We start from the raw sequence: 23542 nt of genomic DNA, 5'->3' as shown, positions 1-23542 counted from the left end.
CAAACTAAAACCGTTGAAGGTCATTAAAACTAAATTGAACTTTTGAAAGCCTTAACAATCACCAAATCATATGAAATTTTGTAGAGGTGATCTACTCATATAGACCTAAGATATGAACGGTGGAGATGTAAAATTATAATCGAGAAGTTGGTGTAATGCCATATCCCTATAAATGGCTTAAAATAGGGATCCCTTATTGGAAGGGCCCTGATATATATATATATAGGCCGGATATGGAGCGGACGTCCGTCCGTTCTCCACCCTCCGGCGCCGGCGACGGCGCGCCTCCACCCCAGAAGACTTCAGCAGCGTCCCCGACCACTTTCCCTTCCCGGCGAGTCCGTTCTTTTCTAGTTTTCCAGCGAGATCACCCAAAACTTCAAACAAAGTCGATCTCGCCGAAAAACTAGAAAAAAAGGGACTCGCCGGGGAGGAAAAGTGGTTGAGGACGCTGCATGAGTCTTCTGGGATGGAGGCGCGCCGTCGCCTGTGCCGGAAGGTGGAGAACAGACGGACGTCCGCACTTTAAGCCGAGTGCGGACGTCCGCTTCTCATCCTCTCTATATATATATATATATTCTACTTTATATTAATGTATCATTACATCAAATATGCGTACTACATAATGAATTGCATATATGAATTTTGTTAAATTCAATTTTTTAGTCTCACAATTTAAATATCTTATTTGCTTGATTGCATTCATGAATTTTGTTAAATACAATTCTCTATTCTCGCAATTTATAGATATTATTTGCTCTTACTTGAGCCCGTTGTTAGCTCACCGTTGTTAATTTGTCTCTACATTATTGAGAACATAATATGTCAAGTTGTTCGAAAATTCACTCGCATTATTTTTGCGCTTATAGTATTTAGAAGTCGATGTTTTATTAGATGGGACTATATGTGTTTCACAATAATTGTCCCATGTTGCAGCCAAACATTGAACTCAATACAAAGTTCTCTGAACTCAATCTTTTGTACAGTGCGATTTGATTCTCTCATAAGTGTAGAATCAGAATTTCTGGCAAGCCAGTTTACTATAAAGGGTAGTGAGAAGAAGGACCGGAAATCAGATGAAGGCCAAACATGAAAAGAAAGATCGAGCATCGTATCGATAGAAAACAAATGTTAAATCATTCAAGATACAATGGTTGTGACTCCCAGTCTCCCACTATGATTAACATAGATAATCAATTGATTAGCAACATATAGATGAGAAGTTTCTACAGAATAATTGGACTATAAGTGAGAATAAGAATGTGTTCTAATCTGTCTTTGTTGATTAAAACTTGCATGGGATTAACTGAAGTCTTAAAAGGATTCCTGGATAAGCGAATAAAGCTACATTAATTTTCTGGTTTTAGATTCTACATTCTTCTTTTCGGTTATCAAACGGAAAACAGTATCAATATGAGTTGAGATAAATGGTTTTGAAGTTCTGGTTGTGTCCAAATCATATATGTATTTGACTTTTTAGAATTTGTCAATATGGTACCAATCACCTCCTTCTTGGTCTTATTCATGACGCACAAGGCTATTTGGTATTTAGCATTTTCCTTCTTGGAAGATTGTGTTGGGTATATATGGCCAGGCTAGTCTTTTCTACTTTGGTTTTCTCCTCTCGACCCGAGTAATTGTTATTCAAACAGATCTTTGCTACATCACCAATATCGTTTATGATTTCTTCCAACAAGATACAAATCTATAATAAAATTGCCACAAATTTTAAGTTAATTTTGAAGTATGGATGTCCATGATCGGTTGGAAAATCTGTCCGATTGGAGCAGAAATGGTAGCTTTGGCCAGCCCTATCCTTTGCTCGCAACTTGCTCGACCTTTCCAAACCAGTGCCCTTCTTTTAGATCGATCCGCTTCTAATTTGATGTTGGGTGCCTATAGGCCTTTTTTGGTTCGCTTAAAGTAAACCTCATATGAACACTTTACCGATTTAAGAGAAAGTAAAAGGAAAATTGGTTCATTCCAAAATCTAAATGAACTGTTTTTATTTATTTTTTTATCTACATTTAGAACTCACAACACAATACATTATTATAATATTAGTTACTAATTTTTTAACAACTTTCCCTGTAACTTTCTTAATGTTACCAAACATCAGATTTGAGAGTTCCTAGAAAATTGTGTTTCCCTTCTTTCTTTTCCTCTGTGAAAGGGGACAAATGAATTTCCACGAACCAAACAATGCTATAACAGTTTTTTTTCTTTGGCCAAGGTACACGAAAATTAAAATTATTAACCAACAGAGAGAAATGAACGGTTCTCTCGATCTGTTTTAGAATCAAATCTGATTATATGAACTAATTGACCATCTTCCTTTCGCTAAACTATTCTAAAACACAACAGCGCATGCACTACTATGAAGATTTAGATAGCCAGCAAGTCAACGTACGATTCATCGCAGCTACATATACACTCCACTTTTTGCCTTTTCTTCTTCTTTTTAAAGTAAAATGATCGAGATGATCTAGACAGATATTAAAATACAGTTGCAGTTTGTGCGAGGCGCCTAATATTTCCATATATGCTTAATTAGATGCAAGCTCTTAGTGATAAAATAAGTTTAATTTCTTCCCAAATGCATAACTAGTAAGAGTTTGCTAGCATACGATGATGCAAATAAAATATATTTACTGTTTTCACACTGGAGTCAATGCTTCAGTGATTTCAGTCTTCAAACTTTTATCATGAACAATTTTATTCTTCGTTTTCTAATTACAAACTAGAATTGAGCTCACAGCCTATGTTTATGTATTTGATAAAATCATTTATCTTGGTGAGAAATAAATAATTCATTAATTAAGGAACAAACTTAATTACAAAACTTACAAACACGATAAAATCCAACGTGAAGTTGTACACAAAAGGGTTTTTCCTAAAACAACAACAACAAATGGTGAATTGTGGAGTAATGGGCTTATTATTTTATCAAAATGGCAAAAAGACGCAGAGTCGAACCCCAATTTTTCCACGACGAATTGATTTAACATGGGCATCACTCTTTCCATTGCCAACATAAGGAACCTACAAAACACCAACAATTCGGGGAGGCTCAACGATGGAACTCCTACAGAAAATATAGAAGCCCAATCCGAATGGGTAAGCACCAACGGGATAGGTTGAAGCTCCATCTCCCACCGTGTTTGACTTTTGATTTGAATACATGCATGCAAGATGGCCTATCTAGTTATATATCCAGATAGACGTCTTCAAATTCTTTTTTTATCTCAAACCGATGCTAGCTCATACAAGCCACCGATCACATGCCTTTCCCTTCCAACGTATAAACAGTTCTACCTTTCCCATATACCTCGGCCTATGCATGCTTGGGTGCTTTGCTTGATTTGGATGCGCAGCAGTCTCTAGCAGAGTCAACATCCAAACCCTCAAAATGTGTCATTGCCTTGGCCAACAGAAATTCTTTGATAGAAGTGCATGCAAGTGAATGAACTGATTTGGATGCAGCTGATTAAGCTGAAAAACACTTGAACCCTCCTGGTAAACTTATAAACCTACACTTAAACACAATACCTCAACACCAGTTCCTACGTACCTTGAAATGAACTCCATGGTTTGATCGGCAAAGCAATACTGAAAGAAAGGATGCATATATTATGCAAGCTATAGAGAGTCCCTTGAATCGATATTGCATCTGAGAATGCAATTCTAAGCTTCAATAGTTCGGCTTCTAGTGATTGGAGAAGAGCTTCACTCTTTTCTTATTTACTGGCCTTTTCATGTCGATCGATTAACGTTTGTCAAAGTCCCTCCTAGCTAGCTAGCTACCAACGAATGTTGCCCTCTGATTTCAAGCTGCATATGTTGTATCTTGTACGCATGCTATATTGCTATGAAGCAAATCCCTCTTACCAGTTACCAATTAATGTGCGGCCTTCTTATTAGTTATAACGAACCAATAACCAAGAAGGATCTCCTGCATATTGTAATTAACAAATAACGAACTTAGTGAATCTTTCTTGACCATTAAATCCCCATAAAATAAATAAACTTATATCTACAACTTAAATTTCGACGTACGAGTCAGACCTCAGAACGAACATGCTGAAATTTGTCAACATCCGACTATATATGACTGTGTTCACATCTGCTTAAATGTAAATTACAAACTCGGTCAACCTGTTAACAATGAGTTAAACCCAACTACAAGTTCTTCTAACATATACGAATAAAAAAGCTACTCGATTAACATTTCCAGAGAAATCCAGAGAGCTAGCGCAGAAAGGTCCAGAACGAAGACGCTCTCATTAATTTCTTATCGATTTTGCATGGACGGTTCAAAGCACGTGTCGACATGAGCACCCCTGTATTTTTGACCTAGCTAGTTTTACCGTTCAAGTTTTGAGTGTGTGTTTGAGAGCTTCTGGAAAACTCGCAGCAAGTGCAGGCCGCAGAGCCTCGTGCCGTCATGTGATTGCAACCCCTAAAATGTAAGCATCCACATGACTTGAAATTACCCCGTCTTCTATAATTTTTGACCTTGTTTACTTTTATGTCACACTGGCCTAACGTACTATTGCATATATGCTAGTCTTCGTCTTGTTCTTTGGAAGAAAACACCAAATGAAACGCGAAAATAAATATGAACATGTAAGGGGTGTGTAAGATTGCAAAACAGAAAGTGTAAATTTTACTCTCTTTACAGATATGTTGGGTTTGAAACCCACAGTAGTACTATGCAGAGTTGTTAATTAATGACAAACACATGCTTAAAATAATTTTTTTCTTATCAAATGGTCATTTTATTTAAATCAGAACAAATAATACAAAGACGACGTACGTACCCTTATGAGGTCATCAAAAATGACAAATGCATGGCTATAGTAAGCGTTGTTTTGAAAAATTGAAACATAGTTTAATACAATGAGAAAACTTCAACTTACATATGCATGTGTATATGTCACACATCTATGATCTAACGGTGTGAAATGAAAGGTAATAGAGTTAATTATGATTCATACACCGTTATGAGATCATCCGTGTGCATATATGTTATATGTTATGTATAGTAAACGTTCTAAATAGATCCGTACATGGTATAATTTCTGAAAAATTGCCCAGTTTCTTTGGGCTCGAGTGACTAAGGCTTGATGAGGCTCTGTTAATGAAGCGTGGCCTGCGTGGGCATCGCTATTCAGGCGAATATATATACCAAAGTTATGAAGTGTATGCCAGTTAAACGACATATATATTAACATCTACATTATAAACTGGAATCCATATGTACTATTCAATAACAAACTATATGAAACTTAATTATTTTGGTGGAAAACGATACGAGTCAACAGACAAGGATGTGAACTTATCGCTGAAAACATTAAGGATATTTGACACCTCTCCTGACTGACGTCTGTACCAAGAAATCTCTGCTTTGTTCAACGTACAGCCTCCAGAGTAGAGGCCACAGCTGTTTCCCCAGTTCCATGTGCTTCTTCTTCACTTCAATTATTTCTCCATCCCCACTTCCATTCTTAATTTGTATCTTTAGTAACAGACATTTAATATTTTGGTGAATTACAATGTAGGCAGAAATGTATAGTGGTTTGTTTATTAGTTTTCCTGTTCATACAATTTAGGTCATGCTCATCGATGTTCCACTGTTCCAGTTTGCAGCAACCACATTAATATATAAATGATTCATGATTGTATACCAACCCTTGCTGAGTTGCTGGATTAACGCAAGGAATCGAACATACATGCATACGTACATGGTCATTGGTCAAACCGAAACCGAATACTTGGAGACCATGATGACCATGTTGTTACTCGTTAGTTTGAACTTTAAAGTTGATTTAATTTAGATAATATGTGAAGCCCAATTTCAGTTCCCCTAGTTGCCCTTCCGTGCGTCCGCCTCTAGTCAGGAGTTCCACTAAGGAAGAAAGAATATGACACTAGCTTAGTCATGAGTCTGAGAAATTACTCAAATTAGTAAAATACGTACCAACTTCATCTTCAGTGTGGTCGTGGAAAATATGTTGGTGGTGATTTCTTACGCAACAACACCTCACTACTGGCCTTTGAGAAAGAAGCAGGTGCATGCGTCAAATTGCGGTTGTGCACAGGTTGATATTTGTCCTCTCTAACATTCGTATACGTTTTATGTTCCTTCGATCATACGAATAACTGAAACTTGATTACCATTTCTCACTTTATAATGATGACGTTAAGTCCTGGATTGAATAGTATGAATGTACATTGACACATGATGAATCCCTTTGGTATAATGTTTAAAACCATCTGTGCATTCATTGCAAAAAAAAAAAAGAAAAAAAAGAAAGAAAAACCATCTATATATGCATTTGAGACAAATTAGCTTGTATACATACCAAACAATAATTTAGGAAAACTACTTGTGTCCGGACTAGTATATACGTGTGCATCCGGACTCTCTCTTGTTTACATACTTTTGACGATATGTAAATCATAATCTTAACTGTTTAAAAGTTGAATGAACCAATAAAGATCACCTATGCAAAAAATCAATGTAAATAAAATTCGTTTGCTCAGCCGATTACATAAAACAAATGAACAGTTATAGGGAAAGTTAGCAGTCTCATGATTAGCCGTCAATTTGTTTGATTTATTCGGCTAAGCAAACGATACGTTAAGTTTTTTACGTACAGAGGTTATCTTTATTGGTTAATTCAATTTTTGAACGGTTAAGATTATGATTTGCATTAACGAAAATATGTAAATAAGAGAGAATTCGGATGCACACATACATACTTGAAGGGACGCAATAATTTAGCTCATATATATCATGACTTTTTCAAGAACAAACCTCCTTTTATTTTGTTTTTGTTTTGACGTATTGCTTACAAAGCGAGGCTTAAATTCAAACCAACTTTCCCTAGCTTGGTTAAAACTTCAGGTTAATCCCGGCAAAATAATAAGAAACACGTGTACCCTCCCAAATTTCTAATGTTGAGGTCAGTCCCTTTCTCCTCCATTCTTTGCGTCTAGTTTAGGGCAACGGATAAAAACAGTACTGTCAGTGCCTCCTCCTCTTCCTCCTCCTCCTACATTAGTTGCCGATCAAACTAATAAGGAAACAACAACGTATTCTGCAAGTTAGTGCAAAATCTTCCGCAAACTGATAACCAATGAAACGCTGCTCCATACTCAACAATGAGTGAGCTAATTAGCTCGATCATCCTCCATTAAACAAAGAGATCGAGGCTTTACAGCTTTCAGCTTTTAGCCTTTTGGCTTTTGGCTTTTAGATTTGTAAAGAACGTATTAGGTGATCCATCGGTGATCCTGATGTGAACAAAAAGATAGATGTCGTGTGGAAAAACTGGCCAAAAAAGGTCGGAAAGTTTCTCCAACCTTTGACTAAGAACAATCACTTTTTGGAAAAGGAGCTAATCCAGTGACTGTTTGTCTTAGTTTTTTTGGCTTACCCTGACCCTAGTATAGTATAAGCTTCGTCAACACTGCAAGTATGGGGGAGCTACGGTGTGTCGGTTCTGGTTTTATTGTTTTTTTTCCTTCTTGTTATACCAGACTGTGCATAGATTTGACTTCACCATGGAAAAAATATGACTTTTTCTATCGGGACCCGATTGGATTGGATTGCATTGGATTTTTTTAACCCTAAACGTGTGTAGGCTTACACTGTGCTGGTTTTGGTTCAATATTTTCAAACTGGTATAGCGGGTGAACTGGGTGATCACGGCTAGGGCCTGTGAAGGAGTCAAGAGAATCAGTGGTGGTTCGCATGTGGGTGTTGGACTTTTTGCTTTTTATGTTTGATCATCATTGACTGAATGAGTATAGGTTTTTAGAATAATATGGAAAATGTATGAACATGTTGAAAGTCAAGGTTTGTTTTCCTTAACTTGTTTTTTCTTTTTATCGTTCAAAACCATACAACTAGGAGGAGCATGATCTTCTCATTTCTTAATTGTTTCTATACATAAATGCATTTTTCCACTAATAGATCAATTTAGATACATAAATGCATTTTTCCACTAATAGATCAATTTAGAGATTCTTGAGGTGGTGCAAATGGTATTTTTATAAATAACTTCTAAGAGCATCTTTAACAATGCTAGCTATTTTTAAGTTAAATTTTAGTCAAATTAGCTAAAATGTCATTTTGACTAGCCATTTTAGAAATGTGGCTGCATCAATGCTCTCTATTTTAACTAGTATTACATCAACATTATTCTTCAAATAGAAATTAAATAGTTTAAATATATTTATATATCACGTAAAATATCTTACAAAAAATGTATTAAATTATAGTTAGCCTCATCTGAGTCATCTCGCTCTCTATATTTAGCTAGCGAGATAGCTAAAAGTCATAATAGCTAAACTTTGGCTAGTCTGCTGGAGCTCTGAAAATATCAAAAAATGCTAAACACACTCTAAAATAGCTAAAAGCTAAAATAGAGAGTATGTTAAAGTTGCTCTAAGGTTATAATTTAATTCGGACACTTGACGTTTTATACAATTTTATTCGTTATACTCAGTTTCATCATGACATTACGACTGAATACATAATAACGACATCAACAAAGATTAACTAAAAGTAGAGAGAAAGTATACAACAATTTTTATATTCGGTACCTTGCCCAAATATCATATTATACTTCAGAAATCTAATAATGAACTAGCAATGTAACAAAGCATAATTACTCAATTAGTGAATTAGGGTTCAGATAGTGTAATTTCTTGGTAAACATTATCTTGTACACAAATGTGCCAAACACCTATTGAGTTATGGTAGAGAGCCGCCCATTCTATACCAACTCTCATCATTTTTATAGTAATCCCCATACCGCCATACGTGTCTGTGAACAGTTTAATAACAAGACGTACAACTATCGAGATCCACTTGAGCAATTTTCTACAATTTTCTACCCTAAAAACTCTTTTTCTCTCGTAGCAAGGAAGCCAAAGCTTGCAAGAGAAAAAATCCACCAACTACACACGTACTTCTCTGAGCCACGTTAAGACTCAGAGGCTCTCTCCCTCCCCCGGTCCTTCCTCAAATCCTTAAATAGTAAAACCTGAAGAGGGAAGCATTACATTTTCATTGAGTTTATTTCCATGTCACTTTCCTTCATTATCAATCACATTCCCGTTTGTTTTCTTTCTTTTTCTCTCTTTCTCATACACTAATTTCCCAGATTGGATTCCAACTCATGGTTCAAACTGGGTTTTCTCTCTGCTTCTAAAGTACAGATCTTTGCCAATGCCTTTGAGTTTAATGTGTTTTTGTGTCGTGCTTGTGTAAGTTTTAAGATCCAAGAAAACCCCATTTGGTTTTTACTTCCATGGATCTTGTAAGAAAAGGCTACATGATCCATGTCTCTTCATCAGAAGTACAAGCACTTGCTCCAATTACAAGTCCAGGGAGCTCAATCTTTGGGACTCCTATTCATCATTCAGACACAAGCTTCCCCATTATAGCAATTGCCATAATAGGAATTATAGCCACAGCTTTCTTGCTAGTGAGCTACTACATCTTTGTCATCAAGTGCTGCCTCAACTGGCACCGTGTGGATCTCCTCCGGCGATTATCGCTTTCCCGGAACCGGCGAGACGAAAACCAGCTAATGGTGTACTCGCCGGGTTTGGAGACCCGGGGGCTCGACGAAGCTGTGATCAGGTCAATCCCATTGTTGCAGTTCAAGAAGGATGGGAAAAACAGAGGTGGGTTTGAAGACGGAAGCCTATTTTGTGAGTGTGCTGTTTGCTTGAATGAGTTTCAAGAAGATGAGAAGCTGAGGATCATACCCAACTGCAGCCATGTCTTCCACATTGACTGCATTGACGTTTGGCTTCAAAACAATGCGAATTGCCCGCTTTGTAGAACAAGCATTTCATCCAACACAACCAGGTTCCCATACGATCGAATCGTGGCTCCGAGCTCTTCACCTCAAATTCCAACCCCTGGGAGTGCCAATGGAGGCGATGAAGACTATGTGGTGATCGAACTGAGCAACGAAAACAATCCGGCGGATCAAGCATTGATGCTTGGAGTGCAAGAAAGATTGAACTCAGGGGAGTTGTCAGTGAGGTCCATTAGTCCTTCCCCAAGGAAATTGGAACAAATTAGAACATTTCTGCCCAAGAAGGCAAGAAAGTTTAACAACAAGGTTACTAGTATGGGTGATGAGTGCATTGACATTAGGGGAAAAGATGAGCAATTTTCCATCCAACCCATCAGGAGGTCTTTCTCAATGGACTCTTCTAATGACAGACATCTCTATTTGGCAGTTCAAGAAGCTGTGCAGCAGCAAAGCCAAGTCAGTGAGGTTAGTCCAATTGAAGGTTGCAGCAGTAGTACCAGTTCTAGAATCAGAAGGTCTTTCTTTTCTTTTGGGCATGGTAGGGGATCTAGAAGTAACAATGCAATTCTGCCTGTTTATTTGGAGCCTTAATTTTTGTTTTTTCCTTGGATTTTCCAAGTTTTAGTACTTCTGTGAAATAGACAATTCTAGATGTATTATTGAGAGATTACAGAACTTGTTACATAAGCCATATATTGAATTGAAATTTGAAAGCTACAATTTTTTTGGGTCCATATATTTGGGATTTGGGGTCTGGTTCTTGAAAGATGGCTTCACATTATAATGAGGCTATGAGCATCATTGCCAAAACCACAACTTTTTCATTTTCTGTTAGATTTTTAAAAGAAGCAAGAAACTTTTCCCACCTCTTTTGAATTGAAAAATTGCAAATCTTGTTGGTTGGCAGAGAAAGACAGAGTAACCTCAAGAATCAATTTTTCAAAAGGGAAGGAGAAAAGGGATTGATTTTAGAATGATAGGGCCCTTATGTGAACCAACTAGCTGAGCTAGCTTAGGAGAATCCAAAGATTAGAACAGCGTGTAAAATGGGTAAGGTCCCTTTCTATTGATTGAGTTGAGAAGATATGGGTCCTGTTCAATTGAAACAATCATATAAACGAGGACCTTATATTGGTGTGTGATTATCAATAATGCTAATGCTGGTAGAGGGGAGGTATAGTTTGTTCTTACATTTGGTTGTTGAGGTTCTTGTCTAATGATGCATTCTATTCTCCAGACTGGATGATGAACCTACTTACCTAGAATGAAATGATTCTATCTCAATCATACAAACAGAGGATATTGAGGTTATTAAATTAGGTTTTCTCAAGATCCAAGTATAAATTTTGAAAGCAGAAAGTCTTGATGATTACAATAAAGCTATATACAACCTACTTTCGCAATATATCATCACATCTATCAACATTTAACGAGTAATTCGATCTAAAATATGCAATGAAATACGTTCTAATGCAAATGCGCAATGTGTTTGATAACATGTAAAGAAACAATTAGCGAAACCGCCGAGAAAGGTATATAGGTCATAGACTAATACAGGTTAATTTACGTACATGTAATTTGTTATGTTTCTTTGTCACACCCTCCTTCAGTTGGGACACCAAGTTTGATCACAATCTTCGCGGCCATGGGGTTCAACCATGGACTGCTGAAGCCGGTTGTGCTTTAACACCAAGGCGTCCAAACACCTTCGATGTCTCGCTGGCTTTGAACATGTTAGGTTCTCAGTCTGATACTATTAGTACTGAAGCATGAACAGCTTCAGTATCTGAAGGACAGTGAGACTGCACACCATTCATGATAGGACTGATTGCCAACCAACCATGTAAAATGATAGCAACGCAATTATCACATCACCAGCAGCAGCAAAACTTTACTCCGGAACTGTAATTTATCATTACATCTTTAGCCAACCATAAGCCACATACTGAAGGACATGATCAAGAGATGGTGAGCATAATTCTACACTTCTGTTTATTTCCAGGTGAAACTGAACTCCCAAAATACATACTGCACTACTATTATATGATCGATGTGTTGTTGATTCTAAATATCAGATCAACTCCATAATAAACAGAGGACAAAAAGTAAAAGACCATTACATTTGCACAAAGATAAAGATGGCATAAATTTCATCCATAATAATCTGACTACATAGGGCTCCAAAATTGGATAGCTATCCCAATTATTACTTTCAGTTCTGTTTGCTAGAGGAAAGTCCTCATGTTGTCAAAAATTGGAGGACTGCATCAACTCAGCAAACCAGTAACCATATACTACTGGAGAATTTTAGGTGAAACTAGTCTCAATGTAAAACGTTGAACCGAACCCGTTCATAAACAATGTTGAATGGGGACTCATAGTACTCAGACACTTTCTTAAGCTCCTCTCTTTCCAGGCTCATCATGACTACACCATTCTGAAAAATCCAGTCATCCATAAAACCAGCACGAAACATATCTGAAGTCTTAGGAATATGGACAAGTTTAGTCCAAGATTTCTTGATTCCGTATTCCTTCATTAACCAAGTAGTACTCCTACTTGTCGAAAAAAAACCTAGTATTTCAAAATCACAACATATTTGAACTTTGAATGGAGAAGGCGAGAAGGTTATAGTTGGAGGCACATAGGAAGAAAGTCACCCTCATGTTCACCTTTTTTTTTCCTTCTTTTTCCATCAATAATTTTGTCATTTAAATAATATTCCTTTTGCAGTTTTTCCATCCATGTTTTATTTCCTTTGAGATACGTATAATCTACATATTTTGAGTTGTAATATTATCTAGAAAGTTTGTATCAAACAAGCCCACCTTAGCTTGTTAGTATCAAACAAGCAAGTTTGAGAGTATCAAACAAGCTAATTAACTTGTGTGTGGTCATCAAATTACTTCTTCATACGTGTCGTCACCAAGTAATTCAAACCCTATATAAAAGGATTAGTGAATGATGAACGAGACACGCCATATTTTCTCGATCTATTCTCTCTTAGTTTTTTACTCTTTCTCATTCTCTCTCTTGCTACTTATACTCTCCCATTACAAAGTTAGTAAATTTCTGCCCTTATATTATAACCCTTTTAGTATTATTGTTAATGCTCGATCTTTTTCAAACCATTAGATAGAAAAAGAATGGTAGTGAAATTTACGTTCCTAGAATTATACATGATCGAGTTGCGTGACATGAATGCTCAGAAAACTATACGATTTGGATAAAGAAACATAAGTTGGTTATCAAAAGAGTGAATTGTAAATTTCAAACCAATAAGAGGGGGATTATAAATTTTTGACTATGATGCACGAACATTTCACACCAATGAAGTGTCAGAATATCAGACACGTCGAACACGGCGACACGACTTGACATGGTGTCCGAAACACCACGTGGTGTGTCGAAAAATGTTGACTTTTACGACACGGCCCGACACGCCACGTCAGGAATTGTTATTCTTTTTAAAAAGAAAATTTAAATTGAATACTAACTAGTTTTTTATGAAACTTACTACCTAATTTTTATTTTATTTTATTTTATGGAACCTACTGCCCAATTTTCTTTTTCTTCTTATTTTTAACTATTTGTCGTGTTTTGATCTTCAGTTTTTGGGTTTTACCTTTTTGTCGTATAGTGTCTGTGTAATATTGATTTTCAATAATGGTTTTTTTTATATTTTTTTAACATTTCTTTTATTTTTGATAAGGAAATTTAATTTTTGGGATTTTCTTTTTGATTTTTGATAATGGAATTTGAAAAAGGAATATGGAAATTATACGATTGAAAAAAAAAAGATAAATAAAGGTTCGGGCACCAAAAATCCTCTAATTTAGTCATGGCTCATGATCCAGCTCGGCAGTGCCGTTAAGAACCATCTCTCTTCCTCTCTCTCAAGTCTCTACCAGAAGTGATCGATCATCCAACTCAATCCCAAATCCCATTGCCATTTCTTTCTCACACAAACAACTCAAGCATGAAGATAATGGTGGCCATAAAGCGCGTGGTCGACTACGCCGTCAAAATCCGAGTCAAGTCCGACAAGGCAAAGCCAAAACCCACCTCGTATCTCATTCCAAACTCAAACTCACTCTAACGCAACCACTTTTGGTTTTGTGTTTCACAGAGCGGCGTGGAGACCCAGAACGTGAAGATGTCGATGAACCCATTTTGCGAGATCGCTTTGGAAGAGGCTCTTAGGATCAAAGAGTCGGGCTTGGCCTCGGAGGTCGTGGCGGTCACTATGGGAATGAAACAGAGCGTCGATACGTTAAGGACGGGTCTGGCTATGGGCGCTGATAGGGCTATACACGTGGAGACTGGTGGGCCCTTGTACCCTTTGTCAGTTGCTAAGCTGCTGAGGGCTTTGGTGGAGATTGAGAAGCCTGGTCTTCTCATTCTCGGGAAACAGGTAGTTGTTGATGAGTTTTTGTCAAAGATTTGTGGTTTGTGTGTTTTATGGGGTTTTGTGAATATGTGTTTTTGTTGTGTGTGTTTAGGCTATTGATGATGATTGCAATCAAACTGGGCAAATGGTGGCGGGTCTGCTGAACTGGCCTCAAGGGACTTTTGCTTCAAAGGTTGGTTAGAAAATTTGATACTTGCGACTGTCATTGTGAAATTCTATGCTTCATTGGATTTGTTATGTTTTGTCAATATGGAAAATGTGATCAAACTGCTCATGCACTTATGTTTTTGAGGTTTTAAGGTTCGTTAAAGTTGAGATGGTGTTTGCAATAATATTCGTTTTCAGAGTTGGTATAGGCTGGCTCATGTTGCTGATTGTTGGTTTCTGGTTTCTCGTTATGTTGATGTGGGGAAAGGCAAGCCTGACTACGCTTTAGTACTACAGTCTATGTATATGGGTCTTTCAGATTGTACTGAATAACTACTGAACTACCCCATTTCACTGTTTTTCTTTAGAGCATTATATTCATGCTCTTAAGAAAAAATGTATAAATAAACTACTGAACTATCGCAGGTAGCATAAACTTTGTCAATAAGAGCGTAAATGAGACCCTAACAAAAAACAGAAGTTCTGAAAGATGGGCTTTTTGGATCAAAAGCACACGGGTTCCACTCCATTCATCTGTCTGGGGCTTATAAATATTGTTTATTCCTTGCTCTGCTTGTTAAAAACATTTGTTCTCTGGAGTTAAACTAATCTAGAAGATTTTCTACTTAGAGTCTGACTAGCTACCGCCTGCACAATCCGTGTTCTCCCATCTACAGACAGCACAAGTTGTGTTCTCTAGATTGACTCAATCCGAGGAAAGCCCTTTTATCTGGCGAAACCTCTCTATTTACATGTGAGACTATTTCATAGACGAGTGTCTGATGTCTATGAATGACTTATGTGCCTAGGCATCCTTAATTGGTATGCAATTACTAATTTGAAGTTCTATATATTTCATAGAACTTGGTTTAAGTTGTTCAAGTGAATGTTGATAACATTAGTTAGATGTGTCATAGTGTGGAATGTCAAAGGAAAGGCACTGAAAATGGAAGAAGCTTATGGAATAAATCGAGTGGTGTGGTTTATAAGTACTATAACTAATTTTCTGTTTCCATCTATTATTCCCATATACTCCCAAATGGCTTTTCTTCTTATAATGTTTGTCCATTTTGAATCTGTACGTAAAGCTGCACACATACAAATCTACATAGAATGTAGAATCAATACCTGTTTCTTATTGTTGCTTCCTTTTCTGTATCTTGGACACAATATTCAATAAGAGTTGTCGTTGAATGATATATATACAATATAATACTTTTGCTATCCCATTTTCGTACAACACAATTTATGAATTACTTCTTATGACTAAACGTTTCCAGTAGGTTGTTCTGGACAAGGAGAAGCAGATAGTGACAGTGGACAGAGAGGTAGATGGTGGTCTTGAAACTCTGTGTCTAGATTTACCAGCAGTGATTACGTAAGTATCTCATCTCGTGATTATATGTTTGGACACTTGACTCATTAATTGCATCCGTTTCACTTTCAGTTGAATCCTGATGATCTGATTAGGCCATTGTAAGATTGACCAGAGACTCAGAGAGGAATTAGGAAAATAGATACTCTCAAACTTTGATGGTTCTCTCCTAAAAAAAAAACACTTCGATGGTTCAAAGTTCTCATTGATAATACTCCAAGATTATTTTCTGCATTTGGTTAATAGTTCGGTTTTAACTAAGCTATACCGATTAGAAAGAAAAGATGTCTCCGTCATTCTTTGTATTGAAAAAGGGAAAATCATATTTCACAAGTATAGCAATAGGAATTCCTTGAAATTATATTTCAAGAATGCCAATGGACAAACATGTTTTAATAATCCAAAGCAGCTTCTTATTCTGAATCATCCATTAGAAGTCAACAATAGGGTACCAGCCCTCCATGCGATTCCAAGAAGAAAAGGCAGCTGGTTTGTTTTTAAGTGTGAACAAATCATGATCCTTGGCCAGACAACTATCAGTTCATAACCTCGTTTCTGACAGTATATCAGAGGGGTTAACATGAGTGTTATACGATTAAAATCAACAGATACGAACACATATGGTCAGAATATGCAAGAACTTCTAGTTTTTGTGATTTACTCTTCTCTCTATGAAAACCCAAGAGAACAGAGCCTTTAGTTTGTTGCAATGATGCCATCTCTATTTCTCCTCAACCATTCTCTGTTCATGTCCCATTCACAAATATTCTGGAATGGTGAGGGAATCACCTCCATCCTTGGCTCTAAAGGGCTTGGGAACATACATATGGAGATAGTTCATGTGGTTTTGTGAAAACAAAAATGAATCTTTTAACTGTAAAAGAAATGTTTTGCTGACATTATTAAAATAGGTTGCTTATATGAAGTGCTTAGTTTTACTAGTGCTGAACTTCTACTAGTTGGAAGCCACACACTATTGTGTATGCAGTTACATTGATAGTTGTGGAGGTGGAGAGAATAAGAGTGGGGAATTTTTTCTTTTCCTAATTATATAAACTTAAGACCCCTTGTCTATATAATTTGTAGAGGAAGAATTGGCAAAGTCGGGAAACAATCTCTCTTATCTTGAGTAATAATACAGATTAGATTTACATTCACATAGAGCACTTCCTGTATGCTTTCGCATACAATTTGGTGTCAAACTAGTTTTTATTTTCTTTTATATATTTAACTCTTCCTATATTTAGTACTTGCAGAATAATATGTTTGAGAGGTTTATGATAAAATAAAATACAGTCACAAGAGATAAGGTTCTTATTTGTTATATTCGGAGGTGATCTAATCACTTTATTAGTTAACAAAAAAATATGAGGTGGTGAATTAATCACCTTATCAATTAGTTGTGGGTCGTATACTGAAAATGACATATGTGATATACTTCAGAACTAATATAATTTAAGAACACACTTGTTACTCTGTGATGTAAGTATAGCTTAAAAATGTCAGCTTCATATGTTTTATGTTAGAACAATTGAAAAAAGCTAGATTTGTGGCGAACTAGGGAGTTTTCCTGGACTTGATGTCGAAATTCTATGAATTAATACTTGTTTTCTTTGGCCTTTTTGCAGCACTGATTTGAGGTTAAATCAACCAAGGTATGCGACACTCCCCAACATAATGAAAGCAAAATCAAAGCCCATAAAGAAGTTCACTCCACAGGATCTGAATGTGGAAATCAAATCCGACATAGAAGAGATTCAAGTCACAGAACCTCCAAAGAGAAAAGCAGGGGTTATCGTTTCTTCTGTGGATGAGCTGATTGACAAGCTGCAAAATGAAGCGCATGTCATTTGAGTTTTCTGTAGTTATTTTTCTTACTGATCAAGCATTCAAGCTGATCCAGTTGAATTTTAAACTGCGAAAGTGATCTTCCAGTCTAATAATGCTAATTTCTCCATAGAAATGGAAGCTCATTTGCTATTGTATAGCTTACTGAAAATGTACTTTGCTTAGCATGCATGAGTTACATGGCTAGGGTACATCTTGACTAGCAAGTACCAATTATTCAGAAGTAGTGTTCTTGGAAATAGATAGAAGAATGCAGGACTAACAATTTATGTTGTCTAGGTGTGTTATTTACTGTTGGTTATTCCTGTTATTTGGTTGGTGAGGCCGTGAGGTTGGCTATGGTTTGTTTATTTCGGCTGCGGGCATCATCATCCACCAATTGATGATTTTTCTTTCGTTAGAGCGACATCATATGGATCATGATGATAAACTGCAGATTCTCTACACTCCACTATGACATATCTATCATACTAAATATGTTCATTTTATAAGATGGAAGGAGAAGAGAAAATTTGGGGAATCCAGTGTCACTTTTTTGTTGTTGGTATTTTAAGCCAATTTTTGCTGTTTCCTATCCATCCTAAGATGGGAAGCTCCATCTAATCGGGTGTAGTTTAGGAGCATGTCAAATGTAGATTTTATCTCAAGTGGATTAAAACAACAATGCAATCGATTGCCAAAGTTTTATTTTAGTTATGCTACCAATTATGTCAATGACCTAAATAGTTATAAGTCTATGCTATATAATTCAGTTTAAACAAAATTAGTACGGTAAAATAAATTCGATGCAACCAATATGACACAGCTTACCGACTTATTCTTGATTACTACTAATTGGACATATCAAATATTCCGCGACATGCACAGACTTTCTCCACATCCAGATTATTCTCAACAAATTCACTTTAAAAACAAACATAATTATGGTTTCTATGGAGGTCATCAATGACCATTGAACCTTTGGCACACCCTTTTCTTTATTTCTTCTTTTAACCACATTCACATTCGTCACCCTGAAAACAAACACAGCAACATTATTCAATTTTCACACAAATACAAAAATCCCTCTTGAAGCCTAAAGCTATAGGACTCCGTCTCTCTCTGTATCTCTTTTGTCTCCAATGGATGCAATGGAAGGCATAGAAGACTTTTTTGGGTACAACAGCTTAATCGACGAGACCCAATTCCCCAATTTCCTGTGGTCCAATCCCAATCCCACCCCTTCATTTCATGAAATCGAATTCTCTGCTAATAGTGGTGTTGCTGCTTCTGCTGCTCCTTCATCACAGACCCAGGAGAAAGAGTGTTCTCGCAAGAGGTAAATGTTTTCTTATGAATTCATTGATAAAGATCGTTGCTTTTGATATTCAGAGTGAAAATACGTTCTGGGTTTTGTTAAAGATCGTTGCTTTTGATGATTCGAGTGAAAATGCGTTCTGGGTTTTGATAAAGATCGTTGCTTTTTGTATGATTAGGGGACGAACAGAGTCTTGGTGTGGCTCAGGGGCCAAAGCTTGTCGTGAGAAATTAAGGAGGGAGAGATTGAATGACAAGTATGTGTATGATTGAATCTAAAGTTGTATTGTTGTTATTGTGATTTTGATTGTGATAAGAAAATGAATGGAGATTTTTGTTTCGGGTGTTTGGTGAATTCAGGTTTTTGGATTTGAGTGCTGTTTTGGAACCTGGTAGACCAGCCAAGACTGACAAGCCTGCTATACTTGATGATGCCATTAGGGTCTTGACCCAACTGAGAGCTGAAGCTCAGGAGCTCACACAGACAAACGAGAAGTTGCTTGAAGAGATAAAGAGTTTAAAGGTTCTTCATAGCTGAATCACATTTGAGTTTATTCTTGTCTGCTTGCGTAAAAGTTTTATTATGAGTTTTGCCTATCTTGGTGCTGATGATCTTTCTTGCTTGGCTGTTATGGTCATGTTTGTTTGGATTGATTAGATGGTGAGGGTTTGGTATGCATCTCCATTAGAGTTGTAAAGTAGACATGACAGGCTTTAGGTGATCTTTAGGCAGCCAATAACACTCATAAGTTCATCTAAGTTTGACTTAGGAGGTTTGAGAGATGGAAATTCCGGAGGATTTGCTTTAGTAAACAGAATATTGGTTTTAAAAGTTAAATTCACCGTTGGCAGAATGATTGACTTGTAACTTCATAGTGGTGGTCAAAGGCTATGTTGATCAGACCAAAAATATAGGTGTTGATTAGTTGTAAGGTATCCATGTGGGTTGCGGTAACTGTTAAATTAATAGTAAACTCGGGATAGCTCCTTTCCATTCTCTTATAAGTGAGCAATTTCAACAAAAGCTGATGTGCTGTGTAAGCTGATTCTGCCAAAGAATGCACAATTACGGCCATATACTGTTTTTCTTCTCAAAAGAAAAAGAACCAGAATTAAGTTTTTAACTATTCAGGATAGGGTCCAGTCCCAAAATACCAAGTGAAGTTTTAAGGGGGTCTGGAGTATTGTTGGCACCCATAACAGAATCAACTCCTCGCTCCAGGTGTTATTAGTAATGCTTCACTGCTACTATTCTGGTTTGTGATTGTTTGTTACTGCATATAATTGTACCAGTTTAGACTTTAAGCTAGTGGCGTCCAAGTGTAAAAGTAAAACCGTTACCATATCTATGTCTTTGGTTCAGTCATTGTAAGAATATGTGAGGTACTTTCTTTCACTATTTACCACAATGGACTGGTTTGCAATTCATTGTATCTAATGCATTACTTATGGTGCATTTGGATGAAAGGCTATAAGAGAAGTGATCTGAAGTTTGAGATCAAGTTTAATACAAATCAATCATAAAATTGCTTATTACAATAATGCATGTCAAATGGCTAGATAATGATATAACTTTTCCAATATGAAATATATGTATTAATGTGTTTCTTTCTTTCATTAGTTTTCTCAATACAAATCAAATATATGTTGGTAGGTATTGATCAGAACTTTTTCATAATTACTATGATTCTTATATTTGGATCTCATATTTCAATTGAGCTACAAGTTGTTTTGACTTTGGAACTCTTTGGGTCCTTGTTGGAAATTGTACTCGATGTGATAAGTTGGATGGTGCAAACATTCCTCACATTTCACTATTTCTAATGTAGTAAAAGAGAAATCTTGAAACTCACCACTTTCTACTGTTTTCTTTATAACAGGCAGAAAAGAGTGAACTTCGTGAAGAGAAAGTTGTACTGAAAGCGGACAAGGAAAGGCTGGAGCAGCAGTTGAAAGCTATGACCATTCCACCTTCTGGGTTTATGCCAGCCCACCCAGCAGTCCCTGCTGCATATCACCCTGGGGCAAGTAAGATGGCAGTCTATCCAAGCTATGGCATGATCCCGATGTGGCACTATTTACCTCCATCGACCCGTGATACATCACGTGATCATGAGCTAAGGCCCCCTGCTGCTTAGATATACAGAACTTAATTGGACAAACTATAGATGCTTTGATTTGCAATTTACTGAAAGTTTTATTCTTGTTGACAAATGTACATGTCACTGATTTTTCAATTTGCCTGATTTGATGGCTGATGGCAAATGTGTTATAGAATTGTTGATGTAGCTAGAAGGTGCTTTTTGAGAATAAACTATGAATGTCCAGTCTTGGCAGTGTACATCTTTTCCCTACCTTTTACAAGAGGCTCTTAATTCCTAACATGATGAGGCACGTAAATTTCAGATATTCAAAGAAAAGGAAAGATCTTTGATCCCTCCATTTTATGTAGTGTTACAGTGACTTTCTTTCTCTCTTGTGGTGCCTGAGTTTCTTTTTATTCTACAATGTTATGGTTTATGTTTGTCAGGGCATAACTTCGTGACCGTAATTTATACTATGGTAGTGGTAATTGAATTTGAATACATGGCCTAGAAACATTTTGAGGATTTTCTTGAATAAATGAAGTCCAAATACCATAAATCGATCCAAAAAGAGAGAGATTGAGTTCTGTGAAAATAACAGCAGGGAGTTATTTGCATAAAATGATTCGAGTTCGCATCGTCTCTGTTTCTCCTCTGCTCCTTGGCTCTTATCAACTTCATTTCTGGTTTAGGTTTTATTGGTCTTGAATTGAGATTCATGATATGCGTTTTTTAGTTGTTTCCAAGGGAATGATCTAAATTTTCACGGTTGATCATGTAATGCATCCTTCTTGACTGAGGCAATGGTCTGCATCTTGGTATTTTTCTTCTCTTCATGTCTGATCAGATGACTCTTCAGACTTGGTGAGGCAAACTTCATCACCTTCTTTCCCCCACAACAGTAAGTATAGACCAAGAATGACAATACCTGCGCCTACTATGCTGAACAAATCAAAGATGAAAATTTAGAACACCCAATTTTCTGAGCCATTAACATATCTTTAAACTGCATATGCATGAACAATGTAATGATGGTTTATCAGATATCCAACGTATTGTGTTGCCAACTGTGCTTCATGATTTTATAATCAGCGATTTCATCATTTACAGTCTCTAACAACAGAACATGTCAAATAGTTTTGCCGCTTTAACACAAGGTAATAATGGTGTCTTGACTGAAATTAGATGCCGGTAATATTAGACTATCATTATGCACTTTGATATTGTTCTAATCAATGGTATTCATTCCATATTTCAATTGTGCCTGCAACCAAAAGTTGAACCAAGTACAACCTAAGCTGGTAAGCTGAACAAATCAAAAAGCTTGATCCACATTTTTCATTCAATCTGACAGTGCAGTATAGCATGAACCTATCCGGAGTTGAACCACAATCTTTCCAAGAAAGACAGGTCCTTTCTCTGCTGTGCACCATAGTTGAATAAAGAATATTGGGCCAGAGCAGACCGCTCCCCGCACAGAAATACACATTCTAACCATTTGGCCAGTAGCAAACGAAATTTTACATTTTCAGATTCCTAAAACTTACAGAATACAATATGGACCAGAGGTCAATGTTGAATCCAATTGTCCATGCAGCTCGTTTATGTTCTATACAAGCTGCGAAAACAGCTGACTGTGCTGCCCCTAGGAAGCTCATCCATGTTGTCAATGATAGTTGTGCAGGATATCTTTTCAATGTGATTGCCTCGAATATGAATGATATGCATACATCATAAACCAGTATCATCTGGAGTACTGGATAAATTAATCACAAAGTTGCATCTCTTGACTCATTATACTTACATACTTACATATGCAGGCCGGATGTGGAGCGGACGTCCGCACCAGCGCCCATCCCAGAAGTGCGGACGTCTGTCCGTTCTCCACCCTCCAGCGCCGGCGACGGCATGCCTCCACCTCAGAAGACTCCAGCAGCGTCCCCGACCACTTTTCCTCCCCGGCGAGTCCATTCTTTTTCAGTTTTCTGGCGAGATCACCCAAAACTTCAAACAAAGTCGATCTCGCCGGAAACTAGAAAAAAACGGACTCGCCGGGGAGGGAAAGTGGTCGGGGACGCTGCTGGAGTCTTCTGGGGTGGAGGCGCGTCGTCGCCGGTGCCGGAGGGTGGAGAACGAACGAACGTCCGCACTTTAAGCCAAGTGCGGACGTCCGCTTCTCATCCTCTCTGCTCTTCTCCCTCATCGAGTCATCTCTCGTTCTTTATCTATCTCTCTCTAGATCTCTCAAACACATCGGCCTCACTCTATTTTTCTCTCTCTGATCTCCTCCTCGACCTTGCCGCCTGCTTCCCTCCGGCCACCTTATCTCTCCCTCAAGTCTCTCTTTGTGTCTCTCTAGAGCAGCTTGTTGACTTTATTCATTTTTACGGTGCGGATTTCTATTTTAGACTAACTTTTCTTTCAAATTTCCATATCTCCACCGTCTAGTCTTTAGGTACTAACATGTAGATCATCTCTACAAATTTTTAGCTCATTTGATAATCGTTAAGGCACTCAAAACTACGTTTTCTGTTATAAA

General features: G+C 37.1%; 4 protein-coding genes across 4 annotated transcripts in view; 3 read left to right on the top strand and 1 right to left on the bottom strand.

Annotated features, from left to right (window-relative positions):
* The first annotated feature begins 8949 nt into the window (after positions 1–8949).
* On the top strand, positions 8950–10574 carry LOC101298007 (RING-H2 finger protein ATL16-like). The gene has a single exon (XM_004296312.1). The coding sequence runs from the start codon at positions 9324–9326 to the stop codon at positions 10431–10433; it is 1110 nt and encodes a 369-aa protein (XP_004296360.1). The 5' UTR covers positions 8950–9323; the 3' UTR covers positions 10434–10574.
* A 3086-nt stretch (positions 10575–13660) lies between these two features.
* On the top strand, positions 13661–17979 carry LOC101297716 (electron transfer flavoprotein subunit beta, mitochondrial-like). The gene is made up of 5 exons (XM_004296311.1): positions 13661–13890; positions 13972–14256; positions 14345–14425; positions 15684–15778; positions 17404–17979. Exons 1-5 carry the CDS (start codon positions 13822–13824, stop codon positions 17627–17629), a joined length of 756 nt encoding a protein of 251 aa, XP_004296359.1. The 5' UTR covers positions 13661–13821; the 3' UTR covers positions 17630–17979.
* A 611-nt stretch (positions 17980–18590) lies between these two features.
* LOC101297423 (transcription factor bHLH104-like) lies at positions 18591–21351 on the top strand. Its single transcript, XM_004296310.1, has 4 exons — positions 18591–18941; positions 19099–19176; positions 19280–19442; positions 20800–21351. Exons 1-4 carry the CDS (start codon positions 18745–18747, stop codon positions 21055–21057), a joined length of 696 nt encoding a protein of 231 aa, XP_004296358.1. The 5' UTR covers positions 18591–18744; the 3' UTR covers positions 21058–21351.
* Positions 21352–22345: 994 nt separating this feature from the next.
* LOC101291718 (auxin-induced protein 5NG4-like) overlaps positions 22346–23542 on the bottom strand; it is a 3247-nt gene continuing 2050 nt past the window's right edge. The window contains exons 6-7 of the mRNA XM_004297769.1: positions 22547–22709; positions 22346–22470 (exon numbers count right to left, since the gene is read on the bottom strand). Of these exons, the coding sequence (XP_004297817.1) occupies positions 22346–22470; positions 22547–22709 (288 nt within the window). The remainder of the gene's footprint in view (positions 22471–22546; positions 22710–23542) is intronic.

The sequence above is a fragment of the Fragaria vesca genome, linkage group LG4 (assembly GCF_000184155.1).
Source record: "Fragaria vesca subsp. vesca linkage group LG4, FraVesHawaii_1.0, whole genome shotgun sequence".
In the NCBI taxonomy this organism is placed as follows: Eukaryota; Viridiplantae; Streptophyta; class Magnoliopsida; order Rosales; family Rosaceae; genus Fragaria; species Fragaria vesca.
Note: the sequence above shows the minus strand (reverse complement) of the source record. Positions and strands in the feature narration are given on the sequence as shown.